At 43.7% G+C, this 21,950-nt stretch overlaps 1 protein-coding gene across 3 annotated transcripts in view; it reads right to left on the bottom strand.

Annotated features, from left to right (window-relative positions):
• Positions 1 to 1,303: 1,303 nt before the first annotated feature.
• Positions 1,304 to 21,950, bottom strand: part of LOC135556194 (N(G),N(G)-dimethylarginine dimethylaminohydrolase 1-like) — a 118,618-nt gene continuing 97,971 nt past the window's right edge. For all 3 annotated transcript variants that reach the window (XM_064989191.1, XM_064989189.1, XM_064989190.1), the window contains 2 exons: positions 5,390 to 5,533; positions 1,304 to 3,219 (listed from right to left, as the gene is read on the bottom strand). In XM_064989191.1, coding sequence (XP_064845263.1) covers positions 3,103 to 3,219; positions 5,390 to 5,533 — 261 coding nt within the window. In that variant the 3' untranslated portion in view covers positions 1,304 to 3,102. The remainder of the gene's footprint in view (positions 3,220 to 5,389; positions 5,534 to 21,950) is intronic.

Here is a 21,950-nt window from a genome sequence, read left to right as displayed (position 1 = left end):
ACCTATGATAAAAAATTACAGACCTCCTCATGCTTTGTAAGTAGGAAAACCTGCAGTGTATCAAATACTTGTTCTCCCCACTGTAGATGGCTACCAAGGTCGAATGCATGTAAATACGCCGAGGATAGCTAGATCAGATGTGGATGGTGGAGTGTCATTCACTCCCAAGTGTGTATTATCATCTCTCCAGCTGGAGGGACAGTTGGCGATAAGTCCTATTGGATTTCTCAGAGCTCACATTACCCAGCATGCTCTTATACAGCGAGAGCATGGCAAGAAAATGAGTACCAGTAGTAGAGAATTTAGAAGTAACTGCCAAAATAAAGGAAAAATCAACATTGTATCTTAATAGGGGGTTTGGCCACCACGAGCTGCCAGAACAGCTTCAACGCTCCTTGGCATAGATGCTACAAGTGTCTGGAACTCTATTGGAGGGATGTGACACCATTCTTCCATGAGATATTCCATAATTTGGTGTTTTATTGATGGTGGTGGAAAACGCTGTCTCAGACCCAGCTCCAGAAGTGTTCAATTGGGTTCAGAGCTGGTGACTGAGACACACACATACACTTTAAACCCCCTTTGCTCTTTTGAGAACGCTCTTTCAAAGTCAGAGCTTTTCTTCTACCCATGGTTGCCAAAATAATGGGTATCTGGGCATTTTAATCCATGACCCTAATCATGGGATGTTAACTGCTTAATTAACTCAGGAACCACACCTGTATAGAAGCACCTGCTTTCAAAAATAGAAATGCAACAATTTCAAAGATTTTACTGAGTTACAGTTTATATAAGGAAATCAGTAAATAAATTAATTAGGCTCTAATCAATGGATTTCATATGACTGGGAATACAGACATGCATTTGTTGTTCACAGATACCTTAAAAAAAAGTAGGGGCGTGGATCAGAAAACCAGTCAGACCCTGGTGAGGACAACGAGCACGCAGATGAGCTTCCCTGAGACGATTTCTGACAGCGTGCATAAATTCTTCAGTTGCGCGAACCCACAGTTTCATCAGCTGTCCTGGTGCCTGGTCTCAGACATTTCAACAGGTGAAGAAGACGGATGTGGAGGTCCTTGGCTGGCATGGTTACACATGGTCTGCAGTTGTGAGGCCGGTTGGACGTACTGCCAAATTCTCAAAAACAATGTTGGAGGCAGCTTATGGTAGAGAAATGAACACTCAATTTTCTGGCAACAGCTCTGGTGGACATTCCTGCAGTCAGCATGCCAATTGCACGCTCCCTCAAAACTTGAGACATATGTGGCATTGTGTTGTATGACAAAACTGCACATTTTAGAGTGACCTTTTATTTATTTTGTATCTTTATTTAATTAGGCAAGTTAGTTAAGAACAAATTCTTATTTGCAATTACGGCCTACCAAAAGACCTCCTGCGGGGATGGGGGTTGGGATAAATGTAATAAAAATTAAATGTAATAAAACTATAGGACAAAACGCACATCACGACAAGAGAGACAACACACCACTACATAAAGAGAGACCTAAGACGACAACATAGCATGGCAGCAACACATGACAACACAGCATGGTAGCAACACTACATGACAACAACATGGTAGCAACCCATAGTTTAATAAACACAAGGTGCACCTGTGTAATGATCATGCTGTTTAATCGTCTTGATATACCACACCTGTCAGGTGGATGAATTCTCTTGGCAAAGGAGAAATGCTCACTAACAGGGATATGAACAAATTTGTGGGTATGGAACATTTATGAGACATTTTATTTCAGCTCATGAAACATGGGACCAACACTTTACGTGTTGTGTTTTTATATTTGTGTTCAGTATACTTTGTATCCCTCATTTAAGTGTTTCTTTATTTTTGTTAGTTACCGGTGGAATACAGTAGTCAATACAGGGACAATAAAGGGCGTTAAAACATCGAAGAAACCCCTATAATGGCTTCTTGACTAGACTATACAGCAGTAGTTATTAAGCCACTTAAGATGGAGGCACACAGCAAATTGAGACATGTTATAAGTATGTATAGTGTAACGAGAAATGACAAGTATTGGTCATTACAAACATGTCATACACGGCAGGGAAGTAGTGCTCAGTCCTTCATAAAGTGGGCACAGCTTAGGTTAAGACAGGGTAGTAGGAAATGAACATCCTATGACTGTTTTTAAAAGGCATTTGTTTGATGACAATTGCATGTGCATTTTGTAATTTGTTTCCTACCCTGGCTTTAGATGTCAGAAATCACAGTTTAATAAGAGGAATTGACCTTATGTTCAGCTGGATGGAATAACTAGCACCATCATCACAGCTAGGGATCAATCAACATTCCTGTTCAATAATCATATACATTTCTTTTTGAATCAACAATAATGTAGTAAGAGCACTCAGGTCTCCATGGCAGAGAGAGGAACCGCTCATTATGCCAATTTCCAGATCATTAAGATAACTGGGTGGATTTCATACATTTTCACCCCTCAATAAGAACTTGTACTTGTTACCTGGCATGACTATGAATCATGATGAATTGAATCCTAAATTAAATACGGAGAGCGCAATCAGCAGATGATTGTAAATGTTTCTTGGCGGATTTGCTTTTTGTTTATTCATCATAAACCGGCTCCTGCACTATGCATACTGCACTATACCGTAACATTATATAGATCCTCCACAGTTGTTTAAAAAAAATACTTTTCTATGAAACACCATCCTTTTGGCCTCTCCAGTGTTCTATTGTAAGGGGTTGTTTTAAAGGGTTGTAAACATTGACCAGTAAGCACAGGGAATGATTGACACATGAGCACTTTCAGAGGAGGGGGGGGGGGGGGGTAGCCTGGATAACATTCTGTTATCGAGGGGTAACACAGCAGAAACAGACTTGTTCAGCAGTGGGCCGACCCTGCCCTGAGAGCATACCTGGGTTCAAATACTATTCAGAATCATGATAAATACATTGTCTGCTTGAGTAAGCTTGCCTGGCTTAATAATGGCCCAATAGTATAGTTCCAAAATTGCAAACCCCGCTCTCCTGGCACATCAAAGTATGTGAAAGATTTCAAGTATAGTATTTGAACCCAGGTCTGCCTGAGAGACCCCTAACGGAGCATGCTCAGATCAGACTTTGGCCTTCTTGTTGATGAGAACGGAGCAACAGGTGAGGGCGCCGTCCACCTTGACCTTCTCCATGTTCGACACTGGGATCAACATGTGGTCCTTCAGCTTCTCAAACACCTAGGGAAGAGAGTGAGAGAGGGAATATGTCTGTCTTCACCTTCCGTAACATTGTTTACAGGCATTGTTCATTTTTACAATGATTTGGAAGCACTTACGAGGGATGCAAATCTAAGAATGACCATTTTAGGTATAGTGAGTTCTCAGTCTTCTGAAGATAGAAAAACTAAGTGAGAAATATTACAGCATCTCCAGAAACCCTCAATGCAATGTGTCACCCTGTGGAGCCCCTCCAGAAGAAAACCACTGTTTTCCTAAGACACTTCCAAGCCAGAATATATATATATATATTTTCTCTCTCCATGGGAAACACATGTTAACATTGCCAAAGCAACAACCAAAAACAACAACTTAGAAATAATTAAAAGGTCACCACCATTTTTAAACAATTTTCAGTTCTACATTTTGTAGAAAAAAATGTAAAGTAAAAAAGTTCTAAACGATGACCTCATCAAAAGTTTAAACATTTAAAAAACAGTGATTTTCAAACACTATGAGATTTGCGGTGACATGGGAGCTAGAAAATACCCTCCCTCTGGCTAGAAACTCATTGCAGGGTTTAAAAATCACTTTTTTACCCTGTGATGTCACACAGAAGCATTTCTTAGGACCTTTCTTATCTTTTTAACCACAGATCATAGAATCATACTGTTTTCATGCATGTAGACACTGGTTTGGTGCTGGAGACAATGAATATGAGGTTGACTGGCAGAATTGCCCTTTAACAGTAAACATTACACACAAAAGTAAAAAAAAAAAAAATCCCCTTCTGTCACTAAAAGCCTGGGCTTGCAGTACCGTAAGAGCAACAAGCAACCCACCCAACTCTGACCTATCAGATCCTCCAGCCATGAATCAACAGGTCTTACTCTGGCCTTCCTACAACCAATACATAGAACAGGGGCAAACCCCATCAACCATTGGTGGGGGATCACGAGGTCAGAGGGGGCGATGCACTTTATCCAAACTCCTCTCCGCCTAACTCCTTTTTTTTCTTCTAAATCTGTTCTCTCGCTCTCTTTCACTCAAGTGTTTCTGTTTTTATGGCAGTGAGTCTGTTCTTTCCAGCTGGGTTGTTATTACTGTGGTTGAAATTTATACAAGGGGTAGGAGAACTTCACTGTGGGGGCTGGCTGAGACCTTTTGTCTAGTCGACTTCGATCTCTCTTCTCAGCCCCCCTCTTTATGTAACGCTACTAAAAATAGCCGGAGACAGAATTTTTAGGGTGAGAATGTTTAATGTTTATACTGTTAGAAAGCGGAGCGGCTTTGCAGGCAGTGAGCGGGTTCGGTCTGATTGGGTTGACGAATCTCTCTTTCATTCTCTTCCTCCCTCTCTCTCAATCTGAAGGGGGGGGGGTCTGTCTGTCTAGATTACTGTTATATAGATGTGTTAAGTTCAATCAGGCTGAGAGGGCGCACAGCTTGTTTTTGTATCTCCCAGATCTGCTCTTCCAGAGTGGTGGTTGCGAGAGATTACATGGAACTGTGTCTGACAGTCTAACACGCAGAAATGTATCCCTGTGTTCCGACACCCCTGATGATTGTGATTCCAACACCTCTACATTTAATGACTCTTCATCCCACAGATGGTGCGCAGAGAGGCAGAAAGCGCCCCCAAGCTTTGATCCAGGACCCATATGAATACACTCTACAGTGGCCTGATCCAGGACACTGACGCAGACACTCTGGTTTTATGTTTTGGGTTGAATTCCCCTTTAGCCAATCCTCAAGGCACATATTATATTAAGCCTTGGGAAATCGGACAACAGTTCCAAATCCAACGAGACGTATTTCAATAAATGCTTCGTACTAAAAATAAAAAATGTTCAAGTTTGGGTTTTAACCGTAGAGAACATTTGAGGTCTTAGGGCTGTCTGTGCAGATTGCAGGGTGTTGGTTGTTATAGTGACACAGGAATGCGTAGCGACAATGAGGAGTCTAAATGACATGGCTCATCCTCAGCCGTCTCTAAAAGCTACAGAGACAATAACATGTCATTCACTGCTCCCATACGAGCTGACATCCAAGGGTCACGACAAAATGCAGAGATATTTACGACAAACATTTGCATACAAGACGACAAATATACAATATTCAGTGGCTAATAACTGGGGGAGCACAGAGATTGGCATGTGTATGCTAGTGCACAGTGTGTGTGTGTGCTCACTTTGGCACTCTCTGGGAACTCCTCTGGGGTGCAGTGTAGCAGTACATGGCCTTTGCTGGGGAGGTTCATGTAGATGGTGTTGGCTGCAATGTCATCAGGCACCGTCAGCTTGTTGTAGCGATGGTCACTCATCTGCTGCATGATCTACAGACACACAGGGAGACAGACAGACAGATGTCTGGTAAGCTGTAAGCGGTGCACACAGAGCCACGGTGAGATTGGAGAGAAGCCCAGTCCAAATTCTCTACTAAACCTCTTGGCTATAGCTCTCTGATGTTTCTAGATATGTAACGAATATGGTGGGAGCGCTACCCTTACACTGCTTATACCTTTCCAGGCAAACATTGAAGGGTACGGTCGAAGGAGGAGGGGCAAGGATCATATTGTGGCTGGGCAAAAAGGAACCAGACCCTGCTGTTTTTGCCTGCTCCAGTCCTAACCTCCAAACCACTATCTGGGTGGCTGGGCCTTAATGGAGAACACAGACGGGCAGACAGACTGACTGACATTCTTTCATGGCAGATGTCATGTTATTTATGTAATCTGCTGGGTCGGGGCTTGGGGGAGAAGGAGCAGCACTAGTTCAAGCACTATGACCTGAATGCAGAGAAGAGCAGATGTGTGAGAGTGTGTGTGTGTCCAATGTTTACGATCTGAACACCGGTGGATACCTTAGAGGAGGAAAAGGATGAGGGAGAACAGTGTGTGTGTGTGTGTGTGTGTGTGTGTGTGTGTGTGTGTGTGTGTGTGTGTGTGTGTGTGTGTGTGTGTGTGTGTTTGAGGAGAATTTGGGTTAGAAGAGTGATTGTGGTGTTGATCCATGATGATAAATCTCAAACCCCTCACGATGCTCCATTTGTCTCTGTGGATCATGACGTGAACAATGGGCTTTGTGGTTTGGCCTGTTCACACATTCCCCTCTACCCTGGGGTTGGCCGGTGTGCGTGTGTGTGAGAAATGTGCACATGTCTGGTATGTGTTTGTATCTCCCAGATCTGCTCTTCCAGAAGGGCGGTTGCCGGCTCCGCCCGGCCTGGCGGGGTGAGAAAATGACCATAAACACCTTGGCTTATGTATGGCGTGTTGCGTGACCGCAACAGTCCTAAATGAAACACGGTCCATGTGCGTGACCACGAGCGCTCTCTTCACACACAGTAGGATTAGTGGTCTGGTGTGAGAGACTGAGACAGAGAGGTGAGAGACTGTATGACACTCACGCCACACAGATCAGTATTTCCCTCAGTTTTATAATAGTTATCATTTTCTCTCCTCTCAAATCCAAGTCGGACATTGATGAGGGATCATTTTTGCACTTCAGGCAAGTCCTCATTTTCTTTATCACATAATGACATCATTACATCACTCCATCGTGTGGGTCAGAGGGCACAGAGCAGTAGCCAATGCCTGAGGAGATGTGGCATAACGGCTCGTCTCATGACAGACGGGCTAGAAAACACGTGAGATCTGGTTTTGGGTGCCGATAGAACATAATGGCAGACCACAGCTAGAGGAGAGGAGACATACTGAAACGCAGTCTATAGGAAATGCTACACTAACAGGATGAGGACTGTCTGATGAGCTGTCCAATTACTTTCTAATCTCAACTGACTGATGTTAAACCAGTACTCCCCATTTCAGTCCTCCTGGGCACAATTTTCCCTTCACTGAACTCTTCCCCATATATTGTAGGAATTGTGACTACCTCAGTCAAGCTTACAAACCCCCTTCAGATGAATGTCTTGCTCTCTAACGTAAGACAAATGGGGCACAACAGAACTGGATTAGAACCAATGAACGATCTCTACAGTGAGCAGTGCCTCTCTCACAGTGACTTGTGTACATTCCCCCGAAGTACTGTTTAATATGAAAAACTGCTGAATGTGTGACGGAATGTGCAGAGTCAATCTTGCTAAACAAAATATTCACTGGGAGGTAACGGAATACCCTACGAGCAACAAACAGACACATAACAAAAACTACTGTCACTTTAATGAAGGGATATGGGATGCCATTCCTCTACAGTCACCAGTACACAGAGTATTCTTGCAGCACCCTTACAATATGTGGAATTTTCACAGTTCACACAATTTTCCCTGACCCATGTAGCCATTAAACTAAGTTGTTACAATGGCTCTTTTCAAAAACACACTCACAAACCAGTTGCTATCCAATGGACCAGGGGAATGGTTATTAGACTGTAATGGCTACCTGTTGATGTCATTATTTGGGATTGGTCCTTGACACACATTTCTTCCCAGAGAACCGACTGTTATTGAGGTTGGGTACACCAAAACATTATGGGTTAAAAACAACCCAATTTTTGGGTTATTTGGTAACCCAGTGCTGGGTAAATATTGGACAGAACACACGCTGGGTTATCTTGATTCAGCCAGTTGGGTTGCGTGAATAACCCAACATGTTGGGTGGTTGGGATTACACAAACCTGGGTTTTATTCACTTTCATGTTGGGTTAACCCAGCAGCTGGGTCTTTTTAATGTAATCCTTAGGTTATTTTCAGGAGGCATGGCTTAATAGGGGTGTGGCTTTCAGATTGATATTTTTGGCCACCCGTAAGGGTAAATGTCATTCCTGTTCATCTGTTGTATTGTATCACATGTTAAGATTGTACACTGCAATTTTGAATGTACCTTAATTTGGAATATTTCATTATTATAAAATATTAATAATATTAACATTATTAATTGCATATTGAAATGAAGTGGTAAGTATCCCAACTTTGGGATTTGTATAGGGTCTTAATAAAAGCTTTAAAACTATCAGTGTTCAGCCTTAACATGCGCTAACAATACAACATAACAGACTAACATAAATACATTTACTCTCACAGGTGGCAAAAATAATTATTTGAAAGCCATGCCCCAAGTCTTCTGATCATGCCTCAATAACCCAGAATCAACAACTCAACAGTGCTCTTTTTAAAGAAAATAACCCAACTAATTGAAGCAATGCCTGGAACCCAGCATTTTGTAGTGTAAAGGGCTGGGTCTGGGGTATAGGCCTGGGGTTGAGGCTGGGGTGTGGGATATAAGGCTGGTGTCTGGGTATAGGGCTGGGGCAGAAAGCTGGGCTTGGGGTCAGTTATGGGCCAATCAGTGAGTCCTTTAAGCATAAGTCAACCTGGAACCCTGGTTCACTGGAAAGGGAGAGTGTGCGTGAGAGAGCATTAGCACTTCAGTATAAGTAAGAGGGAGTATTTTGGGGAGATGACTTCTCGGCTGAGGCTTGGCAGTGATAGCCACGATTGTTATGAGTACGATCAGATGATGGAATTCATCCGGTACACGTCCTCAACTTGGGAGGGCTAAACATAGTATGACTGCAGACTATGCAAGGCACACACACACACATGCATGCAAGGACACACAGATGCACACACACACAAACACTGGCTGCCACATTTGGTGTGCCGTCAACTATACTGTATCAGAACCATGACTCAGTATCAGACCAGACATGGTAATATGGCAATACAGTCATAGCCTGCTTTAGTAACAAAGTCATAGTTTGGTCTGTGAATAACATGCCAACCTTATACCACTACTTCACTACCCAAAATGAGGTGTGCGTTCACAATAGCTCACCAAGGAAATCCAGCCAGCAGGCATGTAATAATATATAATGATATTATCATTAGATTTGAGCTACATTCACAAACACAACCCCTTTATGTGCATAACAGCTACATTCACAACAGCAGCAACCCATTTACATTCATTACAATAGCATTCACAACAACCCCTTTTGCATTCATTATAGCAGCATTTCCCAACCCCAGTCCTTAAGTACCCCCAACAGCACACATTGTTGCAGCCCCAGACAAATTCACCTAATTCCACCAAAGATTGCCTATTATACTGACAAGACAGTCAAGTGACCGCTTCAACAATGGAAATACATGTCCTCAAAGATGAAAGGCAGGCAGGAGGAGGTGAGATCAGGTGGGACCATTCTAGCAGATACGCATGAACAGGCCATAGAGATAGAGGACTCATCTTTATATCGGTGCCATTATAGTATCTGCGACAGCATGGGCAGCACCATTGGGGCAATCTCCATTTTAAAGTAGTCCGTTTCTTTCCTCTTCATTGGCTGATTGCTCCCAACAGGAATCCCCACCCAGTTGACTACTTACATTTTTTTTAAACATTTCATTTAACTAGGCAAGTCCGTTAAGAACAAATTCACATTTTTACAATGACGGTCTTTCCCTGGCCAAATCCTCCTCTAACCTAACCCAGACGACGCTGGGCAAATTGTGCGCCGCCCTATGGGACTTCCGATCACGGCCGGTTGTGATACAGCCCGGGATCAAACCTGGGTCTGTAGCGGGGGTGGGCAATTCCAGTCCTCGATAGGGCCTGATTGGTGTCACAGTTTTGCCCCAGCCCCCAGCTAACACACTTGACTCTAATAATCACCTAATCATGATCTTCAGTTTAGAATGCAATTTGATTAATCAGCTGTGTTTGCCAGGGATGGAGAAAAAGTGTAACACCAATCAGGCCACCGAGGACTGGAGTTGCTCACCCCTGGTCTGTAGTGACGCCTCTAGCACTGAGACGCAGTGCATTAGACCGCTGTGCCACTTGGGAGCCCAATGGTGTAAGCACTCAATGGCAATGGCCACGCTAAAATGAGTTATATCCATGTTGAGTTCTCTGTTTAGCTCTATGACAACAGGCACAACTCCGATATAAAGTCATTTTTTCAAAGTTGGCGAAATGTCTTGTGTGTCCAATTATGTCAGTGCATTCATCACAACCGAACCATAACAAAACGTCTATTCGATCCAATAAGCCTCACGCAGCAAATTCAACACTCATTGACCTCAAATTCCTAACGTCGTTGGATAATTTTCGTGGAAAATTTTGGACTGAGTAAAACCTCTCACTTCGCCTCTTCCTCTCTGATTCAACTCATTGAGGGCTTGATGATTAGTTAACAAGTTGGATCAGGTGTACCTTATGATCTCAGCCGTTCATTAAAGTCCTTTATAACTACAGCTAATTGGTTGTTGGAGGAAGGGGGAGGGGTAATCAGGAATTACAATGCTGTGAGAAATTCTGTCATTAACTCATGCTAATGGCCCTTCTCGCTCTTCTCTACAATAGCTAATGGAATCTTAATGAGGCTCCAGGGGGTGTCAACTAAAAGTGTGCTGTATTAGTTAGCTATCACTATTACAGAAGTAGGATCTTAATTTGAGCCAGTTTTATACAGCAGGAAGATAATCCTGCAGCAACAGAAAATGTGAATTATAATTAATGTACATTTTTGTAGGGGTCGATATTTTTTAATTTCATTTACATTTACATTTAATTTCAATTCATTTTTTATTCATTCATTTTTTGTTATTAGGGCAAATCAAATCGGAAATTACAAACTTGAGAAGCCTTTTAAAAACTCAAATACACTACTAGTTTGCATTTGCAGGAAAAATTCTCAGCAACAAAAGAGGGATCAAATTAAGATCCTGCACCCTATGTAATAATTCATTACCAGTGTAAATAACTAATACTTGGATATGTTTGCCTCAGTATGTTGAATGAGCTAAGGATAACATTGGAGAATAAACATATGTACAGTCCTTACACATCTCATTGATAATGATAATTGTATACCACAGGAAGAGTTGCTGATGCAATTGTAACAGCTAATGGGGATCCACATGAACAAATAAGTACTTAGAGGGACATGGAATTTTGTCTGTCTGTCTGTGGTTGAAGTATGTAGAATCTGTAGATAGTTCTTCTCAACTTATTTAGTGTTTCAACACTTTGCATCCCTGGGCCAGTAGGGGGTGACGTCTCACTGAGAAGGCAGATGAGGAAGAACTCTACCACTGAGAAAGCCTGGCTGTCAACTTTCAGGTGTGTCTGTCCCAGGTGTGCAGGGCCAGAATGCTGAACAGGCTCGCAGGGCACATGCCCCGGGGCCCCTGACCTCCAGATAGCATATGATAGCAATGTGTAGAATTGCAGGAAATTTGCTTTAAAACTGCAAAATGTTCTCTCAGCCTTATGGCAAAGTGTGAACAAAAGCATGAAATGAGCTATAAAACAGCATTTTTCTTGTTCTTTCATGACAAAAAAGTGTGTAATTGCAGGAAATTTCCTTTTAAACTGCACCATTTTCTCTTACATAACCTCATGACAAAACGTGTAGAATAGCATTATAAAACAGCACATTATTCTCTCTGCACCATGGCAAAATGCGTTGAAATGCCTTAGGTTTGCAGAATTCCAAAATAAAGAACAAGAAAAAAGGTTGGTGCCCCGGGGCCCCAAGTCCTGTAGTCCGACCGAGCAGGTGTGTGTGCTCACTTGTCTCTGAGGTTTCAAAATGTATCACATTCTGTTTTCGTGTCTGTACTGTGTATTGACACAGAGTTGCGTGCCAGGCTCGTGACTCAACCCCCCCCGTCCCTACAGTCTGTGATTTGGAGTGGTGTGTGCATGCCAGTCTCCTGCTTTGATGCCGGGGAATTCCTTGTGTCTGTTCCTCGAAAAACAACAGGCAGAGATTTATTGCAACAGTCTCCATGAAAGGTAGCAATATGTCACTGTCAGTGTGTTTGTGTTTGCTCCACATCTTTTATGAAGAGGATCTGTATTCCCTACAGGGTGTGTGTGCATCCCTATAGTGGTTATTCAAGGACTATCATTAGATTAGCCCCATTGATTCAGAAGCCCTGTCTTTGGTAATGAGGTGGTGAGCGTTTTAAACATTTAAACAATAGTTGTATAATTGAGGTTCAGCTGTGTATAACATGGATTATGCTATAGATTAACTACGGACACACATTTATCAGCGGGAGATCACATTCACATGTGGTTTCTGCAGGCTTGTAGAAGTTGGAGTCGGAGGCAGGCATCAAACCGCAGAGAGAGGAGGGGCCTGTTGTCCTGTGAGGTGGGGTGGGGGGGGTTGAGTCAACACGTGTGATGACCTGTCTTGCGTGTTACGCAGCGCTGTGAATGCCTGACCGAGGGGCAAGGATAGCGGGGAGGGATGGAGGAGGGAGCACAGGGCTGTACAGTTACAGTATATTGAGACAGAGCCAAAAATGAAAAGAGAAAAAAATAAATAGTGTCAATGTAAAATAAACACTCTTTAAACTTGATAGGTTTTCATGACTACAATCCCAATCAGAGTTAAAGTTGGGAATACCTGGGAAAAGGCAATGACAACCCTGCAAATCACCAAAGATCCAAACATTCCTTGAATAGGTCCAACTCGTGTCCTTCCAAAGTAATGTAACAGTTAATGGGGATCCACATGAACAAATAAGTACTTAGACGGACATAGAATTCTGTCTGTCTGTCAGTCTGTCTGTGGTTGAAGTATGTAGAAGTGGTTTTGCACAAACGGGTCTTGTTGCGCCGTGATCCAGACTAGGTTCATAATTTCCGTTCACAACTTGCAGACTTGTTTACGTGTTGCTGTGCGTTTTGTTGCCAACCTTACTTTGCTACCTGACAACTTTACGTTTTTTACTTTTTAATTACCGTTTATATTTTTAGTTTTTCCCTCACTCAACTTTTTTTCCCCCATTCAACTTTTTCACTCCGAACGCTTTATCTGGACATGATTTGTCAGGACCTCCAACAGCTGAAGCTAAGTAGTAACATTAACATGATGCCTTCTAATTGCAGTCGCTGTACTCACAATATACAGGAGAAAGATCGCCTTATGGCGAGGATAGCTGTGCTGCAAGCCCAGCTTCAGACGCAATCGTTAGGCAAGGGTAATTTCAGTGTAGGAAAGGATGAAACAGCGTCTGTGCCACCAGTAACTACAGATAGTAACGTTAGTACAAATCCCCTCGCACGGTCCCCGCAGCCGGACAACTTTCTCATGGCTTCTGGAGGGAAATGCTGTAGGAATGCTCAACCGGTGTCGCTCATTCAGCCGACAGAAACTTTCAACCGGTAGCGAGACGGAGCCTTCTCTGGTCTCTACTCTTCCCATTACGGGGTCTGAGACGCCGAAGCTTCCCACCATTACCTCTGACAAATTGAAAACCCTAGTCATTGGCAACTCCATTACCCGCAGTATTAGACTTAAAACGAATCATCCAGCGATCATACACTGTTTACCAGGGGGCAGGGCTACCGACGTTAAGGCTAATCTGAAGATGTTGCTGGCTAAAGCTAAAACTGGCGAGTATAGAGAGTATAGAGATATTGTTATCCACGTCGGCACCAACGATGTTAGGATGAAACAGTCAGAGGTCACCAAGGGCAACATAGCTTCAGCGTGTAAATCAGCTAGAAAGATGTGTCGGCATCGAGTAATTGTCTCTGGCCCCCTCCCAGTTAAGGGGAGTGATGAGCTCTACAGCAGAGTCTCACAACTCAATCGCTGGTTGAAAACTGTTTTCTGCCCCTCCCAAAAGATAGAATTTGTAGATAATTGGCCCTCTTTCTGGGACTCACCCACAAACTGGACCAAGCCTGGCCTGCTGAGGAATGACGGACTCCATCCTAGCTGGAGGGGTGCTCTCATCTTATCTACCAACATAGACAGGGCTCTAACTCCTCTAGCTCCACAATGAAATAGGGTGCAGGCCAGGCAGCAGGCTGTTAGCCAGCCTGCCAGCTTAGTGGCGTCTGCCACTAGCACAGTCATTGTAGTCAGCTCAGCTATCCCCATTGAGACCGTGTCTGTGCCTCGACCGAGGTTGGGCAAAACTAAACATGGCGGTGTTCGCCTTAGCAATCTCACTAGAATAAAGACCTCACATCTCAGAATAGGGCTACTTAATGTTAGATCCCTTACTTCAAAGGCAGTTATAGTCAATGAACTAATCACTGATCATAATCTTGATGTGATTGGCCTGACTGAAACATGGCTTAAGCCTGATGAATTTACTGTGTTAAATGAGGCCTTACCTCCTGGTTACACTAGTGACCATATCCCCCATGCATCACGCAAAGCCGGAGGTGTTGCTAACATTTACGATAGCAAATTTCAATCCCCCCCCCCAAAAAAAGACGTTTTCATCTTTTGAGCTTCGAGTCATGAAATCTATGCAGCCTACTCAATCACTTTTTATAGCTACTGTTTACAGGCCCCCTGGGCCATATACAGCGTTCCTCACTGAGTTCCCCGAATTCCTATCAGACCTTGTAGTCATAACAGATCATATTCAAATTTTTGGTGATTTTAATATTCACATGGAAAAGTCCACAGACCCACTCCAAAAGGCCTTCGGAGCCATCATTTTGTCCAACATGTCTCTGGACCTACACACTGTAATAGTCATATTCTGGACCTAGTTTTGTCCCATGGAATAAATGTTGTGGATCTTAATATTTTTCCTCATAATCCTGGACTATCGGACCACCATTTTATTACATTTGCAATCGCAACAAATAATCTGCTCAGACCCCAACCAAGGAGCATCAAAAGTCGTGCTATAAATTCTCAGACAACCCAAAGATTCCTTGATGCCCTTACAGACTCCCTCTGCCTACCCAAGGACGTCAGAGGACAAAAATCAGTTCACCACCTAACTGAGGAACTCAATTTAACCTTGCGCAATACCCTAGATGTAGTTGCACCCCTAAAAACTAAAAAACATTTGTCATAAGAAACTAGCTCCCTGGTCTACAGAAAATACCTGAGATCTCACGCAAGCCTCCAGAAAATTGAAATGGAAATGGCGTCACACCAAACTGGAAGTCTTCCGACTAGCTTGGAAAGACAGTACCGTGCAGTATCATCCTACTTTTTCAAGTTAATTGAGGAAAATAAGAACAATCCAAAATGTATTTTTGACACTGTCGCAAAGCTAACTAAAAAGCAGCATTCCCCAAGAGAGGATGGCTTTCACTTCAGCAGTAATAAATTCATGAACTTCTTTGAGGAAAAGATCATGATCATTAGAAAGCAAATTATGGACTCTTCTTTAAATATGCCTATTCCTCCAAAGCTCAGTTGTCCTGAGTCTGCACAATTCTGCCAGGACCTAGGATCAAGAGAGACACAAAAGTGTTTTAGTACTATATCTCTTGACACAATGATGAAAATAATCATGGCCTCTAAACCTTCAAGCTGCATACTGGACCCTATTCCAACTAAACTACTGAAAGAGCTGCTTCCTGTGCTTGGCCCTCCTATGTTGAACATAATAATAAACGGCTCTCTATCCACCGGATGTGTACCAAACTCACTAAAAGTGGCAGTAATAAAGTCTCTCTTGAAAAAGCCAAACCTTGACCTAGAAAATATAAAAAAACTATCGGCCTATATCGAATCTTCCATTCCTCACTGCCTTCCTGAAGACAAACAATGTATACGAAATGCTTCAATCTGGTTTTAGACCCCATCATAGCACTGAGACTGCCCTTGTGAGGATGGTAAATTACCTTTTAATGGCGTCAGACAGAGGCTCTGCATCTATCCTCGTGCTCCTAGACCTTAGTGCTCCTTTTGATACCATCGATCACCACATTCTTTTGGAGAGTTCTGGCCTGGTTTAGATCTTATCTGTCGGAAAGATATCAGTTTGTCTCTGTGAATGGTTTGTCCTCTTACAAATCAACTGTAAATATCGGTGTTCCTCAAGGTTCCGTTTTAGGACAACTATTGTTTTCACTATATATTTGACCTCTTGGGGATGTCAATCGAAAACATAATGTTAACTTTCACTGCTATGCGGATGACACACAGCTGTACATTTCAATGAAACATGGTGAAGCCCCAAAATTGCCCTCGCTAGAAGCCTGTGTTTCAGACATAAGGACGTGGATGGCTGCAAACTTTCTATTTTTAAACTCGGACAAAACAGAGATGCTTGTTCTAGGTCCCAAGAAACAAAGAGATCTTCTGTTGAATCTGACAATTAATATTGATGGTTGTACAGTCATCTCAAATAAAACTGTGAAGGACCTCAGCTTGTCTCTGGACCCTGATCTCTCTTTTTCCATCAACGTAACATTGCAAAAATCAGAAACTTTCTGTCCAAAAATGATGCAGAAAAATTAATCCATGCTTTTGTTACTTCTAGGTTAGACTACTGCAATGCTCTACTTTCCCGCTACCCGGATAAAGCACTAAATAAACTTAAGTTAGTGCTAAATACAGCTGCTAGAATCCTGACTAGAACCAAAACATTTGATCATACTACTCCAGTGCTAGCCTCCCTGCAAGCCTCCCTCCTGTTAAGGCAAGGGCTGATTTCAAGGTTTTACTGCTAACCTACAAAGCATTACATGGGCTTGCTCCTACCCATCTTTCCGATTTGGTCCTGCCGTACACACCTACACGTACGCTATGGTCACAAGACGCAGGACTCCTAATTGTCCCTAGAATTTCTAAGCAAACAGCTGGAGGCAGGGCTTTCTCCTATAGAGCTTCATTTCTTTGGAATGTGAGAGACACCGACTCGGTCTCAACCATTAAGGCTTTACTGAAGACTCATCTCTTCAGTGGGTCAAATGATTGAGTGTAGTCTGGCCCAGGAGTGTGAAGGTGAACGGAAAGGCTCTGGAGCAACGAACCGCCCTTGCTGTCTCTGCCTGGCTGGTTCCCCTCTCTCCACTAGGATCCTCTGCCTTTAACCCTATTACAGGGGCTGAGCCACTGGCTTACTGGTGCTCTTCCATGCCGTCCCTAGGAGGGGTGCGTCACTTGAGTGGGTTGAGTCACTGACGTGATCTTCCTATCTGGGTTGGCGCCCCCCCTTGGGTTGTGCCGCGGCGGAGATCTTTGTGGGCTATACTCGGCCTTGTCTCAGGATGGTAACTTGCTGGTTGAAGATATCCCTCTAGTGGTGTGGGTGCTGTGCTTTCGCAAAGTGGGTGGGGTTATATCCTGCCTGTTTAGCCCTGTCCGGGGGTATCATCGGATGGGGTCCACAGTGTCTCCTGACCCCTCCTGTCTCAGCCTCCAGTGTTTATGCTGCATTAGTTTATGTGTCGGGGGGCAAGGGGCAGTCTGTTATATCTGGAGTACTTCTCCTGACTTATCCGGTGTCCTGTGTGAATTTATGTATGCTCTCTTTAATTCTCTTTCTTTCTCTCTCTCGGAGGACGTGAGCCCTAGGATCATGTCTCAGGACTACCTGGCATGATGACTCCTTACTGTTCCAGTCCACCTGGCCGTGCTGCTGCTACAGTTTCAACTGTTCTGCCTGCGGCTATGGAATCCTGACCTGTTCACCGGACATGCTACCTGTCCCAGACCTGCTGTTTTCAACTTTATAGAGACAGCAGGAGCGGTAGAGATACTCTTAGTGATCGGCTATGAAAAGCCAACAGACATTTACTCCTGAGATGCTGACTTGTTGCACCCTCGACAACTACTGTGGTTATTATTATTTGACCATGCTGATCATCTATGAACATTTGAAAATCTTGGCCATGTTCTGTTTTAATCTCCCCCCGGCACAGCCAGAAGAGGACTGGCCACCCCTCATAGCCTGGTTCCTCTCTAGGTTTCTTCCTAGGTTTTGGCCTTTCTAGGGAGTTTATCCTAGCCACTGTGCTTCTACACCTGCATTGCTTGCTGTTTGGGGTTTTAGGCTGGGTTTCTGTACAGCACTTTGATATATCAGCTGATGTAAGAAGGGCTATATAAATACATTTGATTTGATTAGATTTCAATGCTTGGGGGTATATGGGAGCTCCTGCGAGATAGAAAATGACCAAGTAGTGAAGCATGCATTGCCCTGTCTGTATCGTACTGTTTCTCCATTACACTGAAGAAGCCTTCCTCTCAATGACGTGTCCTCCCGTTTGTTCTACATGACACAGGGATGAGTTAAGTTAGAGCAATGATCTCCAGTTTGATCCCAGTACAAGGGTGCGGGCAAGATGGCCTGCAGTTACTTCGAGCAACAAATGTGTGTCACCTGAAATACTATTCAATACAAAGACCAAATTTTCCAAACTTGGAGCAAGTCAATAAAATGTTTTCATTTGCAAACTCATTAAGAACTGTTTACACATTGTTTAGGAGTTCCATTATTCTTATTGTGGTGATTTATTACCAGGCGGAACTAATAAAACTGGATAATTAAGTAAAACATCTGACAAATCCATTAATATCAAAGACAAAAGAAGAAACAATATTATAATGCTACAAATAATTAGGTGGGTGCTTACATTTTGACATACGTACAAGTATGTATTATATTCCAGTGTTTCTCTCCACCTCCATCTCCTTCCATCTCTCCTCCTGCCTCTTCCTCTCTCCACCTCTATCCCTTCCCCTGCAGCCTGCTCTCCCCCACCCCCTATTCCCCCTTCCCCCACTCCATCCCCATGCTACACAGAGCAGTTGTGCCTCTACCTAACTTTCTCTCTCCATCCCAACTCTCTCCCCCATCTCTCCTCCTGCCTATCCTTTTCTCCAAATTCATCCCTTCCCCTCTCCTGCCGACTCCTCTCCCTCCTTTTAACGCATGTGTTCTTTGTTGTAAGAGACAGGGTTCCATCAAGGGCCAACATGTTTCAGGTTTTGGTTTTGTTGAGCCCCACTACGAGAAGACAACCTTGGCATCTACATTTCGAGTGAGAAAGAATCGGCCAACTTGGCAATGTTTGAGAGTCGCTCAAATCTGTTCCTCCTTGTCACCTATGAAAAATGTTCATATATACTCAGTGGCCAGTTTATAAGGTACACCACCCCGTTCACAAAAATGGTTCGCTCCTACAGACAGAAAGTCACGTGGCCGTGGCTTGCTTATATAAAGCAGGCAGACAGGCATCGAGGCATTCGGTTACTGTTCGATTGAACGTTAGAATGGGCAAAACGAGTGACCTACGCGACTTTGAGCGTGCTATGACTGTCGGTTCCAGTATCTCAGAAACAGACGGCCTTCTGGGCTTTTCCCACACAACAGCTTCTTTGGTTTACTGAGAGTGGTGCGGCAAACAAAATGCATCAAGTCAGTGGCAGTCCTGTGGGCGAAAACAGCTCGTTAATGAGACGTCGAAGGAGAATGGCAAGCTAACAATGCTAATAACGACACTGTACAACAGCGGTGTCCAGAAAGGCTTGGAACGTATAACTCATCAGTCGTTGTCACGGATGGGCTATTGCAGCAGACGACCACAACGGGTTCCACTCCTATCAGCTAAAAACAAGAAGCGGCTCCCGATCACCAACACTGGACAATTTATATGAGCCACACTCAAGGTCCTAAACGACATCATAACCGCCATCGATAAGAGACATTACTGTGCAGCCGTATTCATCGACCTGGCCAAGGCTTTCGACTCTGTCAATCACCACATTCTTATTGGCATGTGGTGATTGCCTCGCCTGGTTTACCAACTACTTCTCTGATAGAGTCCAGTGTGTCAAATCGGAGGGCCTGTTGTCCGGACCTCTGGCTGTCTCTATGGGGGTGCCACAGGGTTCAATCCTCGGGCCAACTCTCTTCTCTGTATACATCAATGATGTTGCTCTTGCTGCTGGTGATTCTCTGGTACACCTCTACACAGACGACACCATTCTGTATACATCTGGCCCCTCTTTGGACACTGTGTTAACTAACCTCCAGACGAGCTTCAATGCCATGACAACTCTCCTTCCGTGGCCTCCAACTGCTCTTAAACGCAGGGAAAACTAAATGCATGCTATTCAACCGATCACTGCCGCACCTGCTCGCCTGTCCAGCATCACTACTCTGGACGGCTCTGACTTAGAATAGAACTACAAATACCTAGGTGTCTGGTTAGACTGTAAACTCTCCTTCCAGACTCACATTAAGCATCTCCAATCCAAAATTTAATCTAGAATTGGCTTCCTAAATCGCAACAAAGCATCCTTCACTCATATTGCCAAACATACCCTCATAAAACTGACCATCCTACCGATCCTCGACTTCGGTGATGTCATCTATAAAATAGCCTCCAACACTCTACTTAACAAACTGGATGCAGTCTATCACAGTGCCATCCGTTTTGTCACCAAAACCCCATACACTACCCACCATTGTGACCTGTACGTTCTCGTTGGTTGGCCCTCGCTTCATACGCGTCGCCAAACCCACTGGCTACAGGTTATCTACAAGTCTCTGCTAGGTAAAGCCCTGCCTTATCTCAGCTCACTGGTCACCATAGCAGCACCCACTCGTAGCACGTGCTCCAGCAGGTATATTTCACTGGTCACCCCCAAAGCCAATTCCTCCTTTGGTCGTCTTTCCTTCCAGTTCTCTGCTGCCAATGACTGGAACGAACTGCAAAAATCTCTGAAGCTGGAGACTCATATCTCCCTCACTAGCTTTAAGCACCAGCTGTCAGAGCAGCTCACAGATCACTGCACCTGTACATAGCCCATCTATCTACCTACCTCATCAGGCAACTCTGTGTCATTACACGGTACACGGTACAGACACGAAACAGAATGAGAACATACACCTTCTTGACGGGACTACCGCATTTGGGGCCCAGGGGCATTTAAAAAAAAGGAGTCAGCTAACTTACTGTATTTCAACACATTTTTGCCATGGTACAAAGAGAATAATTTTCTGTATTATAATGCTATTCTACACATTTTGTCATGAGGCTAGGGAAGAGTAAATGATGCCGTTTAAAAAGCAAATATCCTGCAACTCTATACTTTTTGCCATGGAAGAAACAAAATTAAAATGCTATTTTTATAGCTCATATCATGCTTTTGCTCACGATGAATTCAGACTGCTCTGGAGGCGAAGGGTGTTCCAACCCGGTACTAGATGGGTGTACCTAATAAACTGTCCTGTAAGTGTAATGCCTAATAATCTTATCTAAAGTGTTTAGCATCAAGTTAATTAAGTCCTTGTGCATATTGAGGAGTCCCCAGAAGAATTCTTATCTTATGCTTCAATTATGCCAGATGGCCCTGTTTATCAAAGCAGGACACTGGCATGCACACACCACTCCAAATCACAGACTGTAGTGAAGTGTACACACACGCCTGCCACGCAACTCTGTGTCAATACACAGAACGAGGTAGAGACACGAAACAGAATGTGACACGTCAGACAATGGAGGACACACACCTGCTTGGCGAGACGACCGCATTTGAGGCCCCGGGGCATTAAAAAAAAATCTATAAATTCAACCAACTTACTGTATTGCAACACATTTTGCCATGGTGCAGAGAGAAAAATGTGCTGTTTTTATAATATGTGTTCGATGGGGTTGAGGTCATTGCTCTTTGCATGCCAGTCGAGTTCTTCCACACCGATCTCAACAAACCATTTCTGTATGGACCTTGCTTTGTGCACTGGAGCATTGTCATGCTGAGAAAGGAAAAGGCCTTCCCCAAACTGTTGCCGCAAAGTTGGAAGCACAGAATCATCTAGAATCTCATTGTATGCTGTAGCGCTAAGATTTCCCTTCACCGGAACTAAGGGGCCTAGCCCAAACCATGAAAAACAGCCCCAGACAATTATTCCTCCTCCACCAAACTTTTACAGTTAGCACTATGAATTCAGGCAGGTAGCGTTCTCCTGGCATCTGCCGAAAACAGATTTGTCTGTCGGACTGCCAGATGGTGAAGAGTGATTCATCACTCCAGAGAATGCGTTTACTCTGCTCC

The sequence above is a fragment of the Oncorhynchus masou genome, chromosome 15 (genome assembly GCF_036934945.1).
Source record: "Oncorhynchus masou masou isolate Uvic2021 chromosome 15, UVic_Omas_1.1, whole genome shotgun sequence".
NCBI lineage: Eukaryota > Metazoa > Chordata > Actinopteri > Salmoniformes > Salmonidae > Oncorhynchus > Oncorhynchus masou.
The sequence above is the reverse complement of the archived record's forward strand: the minus strand, read 5'-3'. Positions and strand labels throughout refer to the sequence as shown.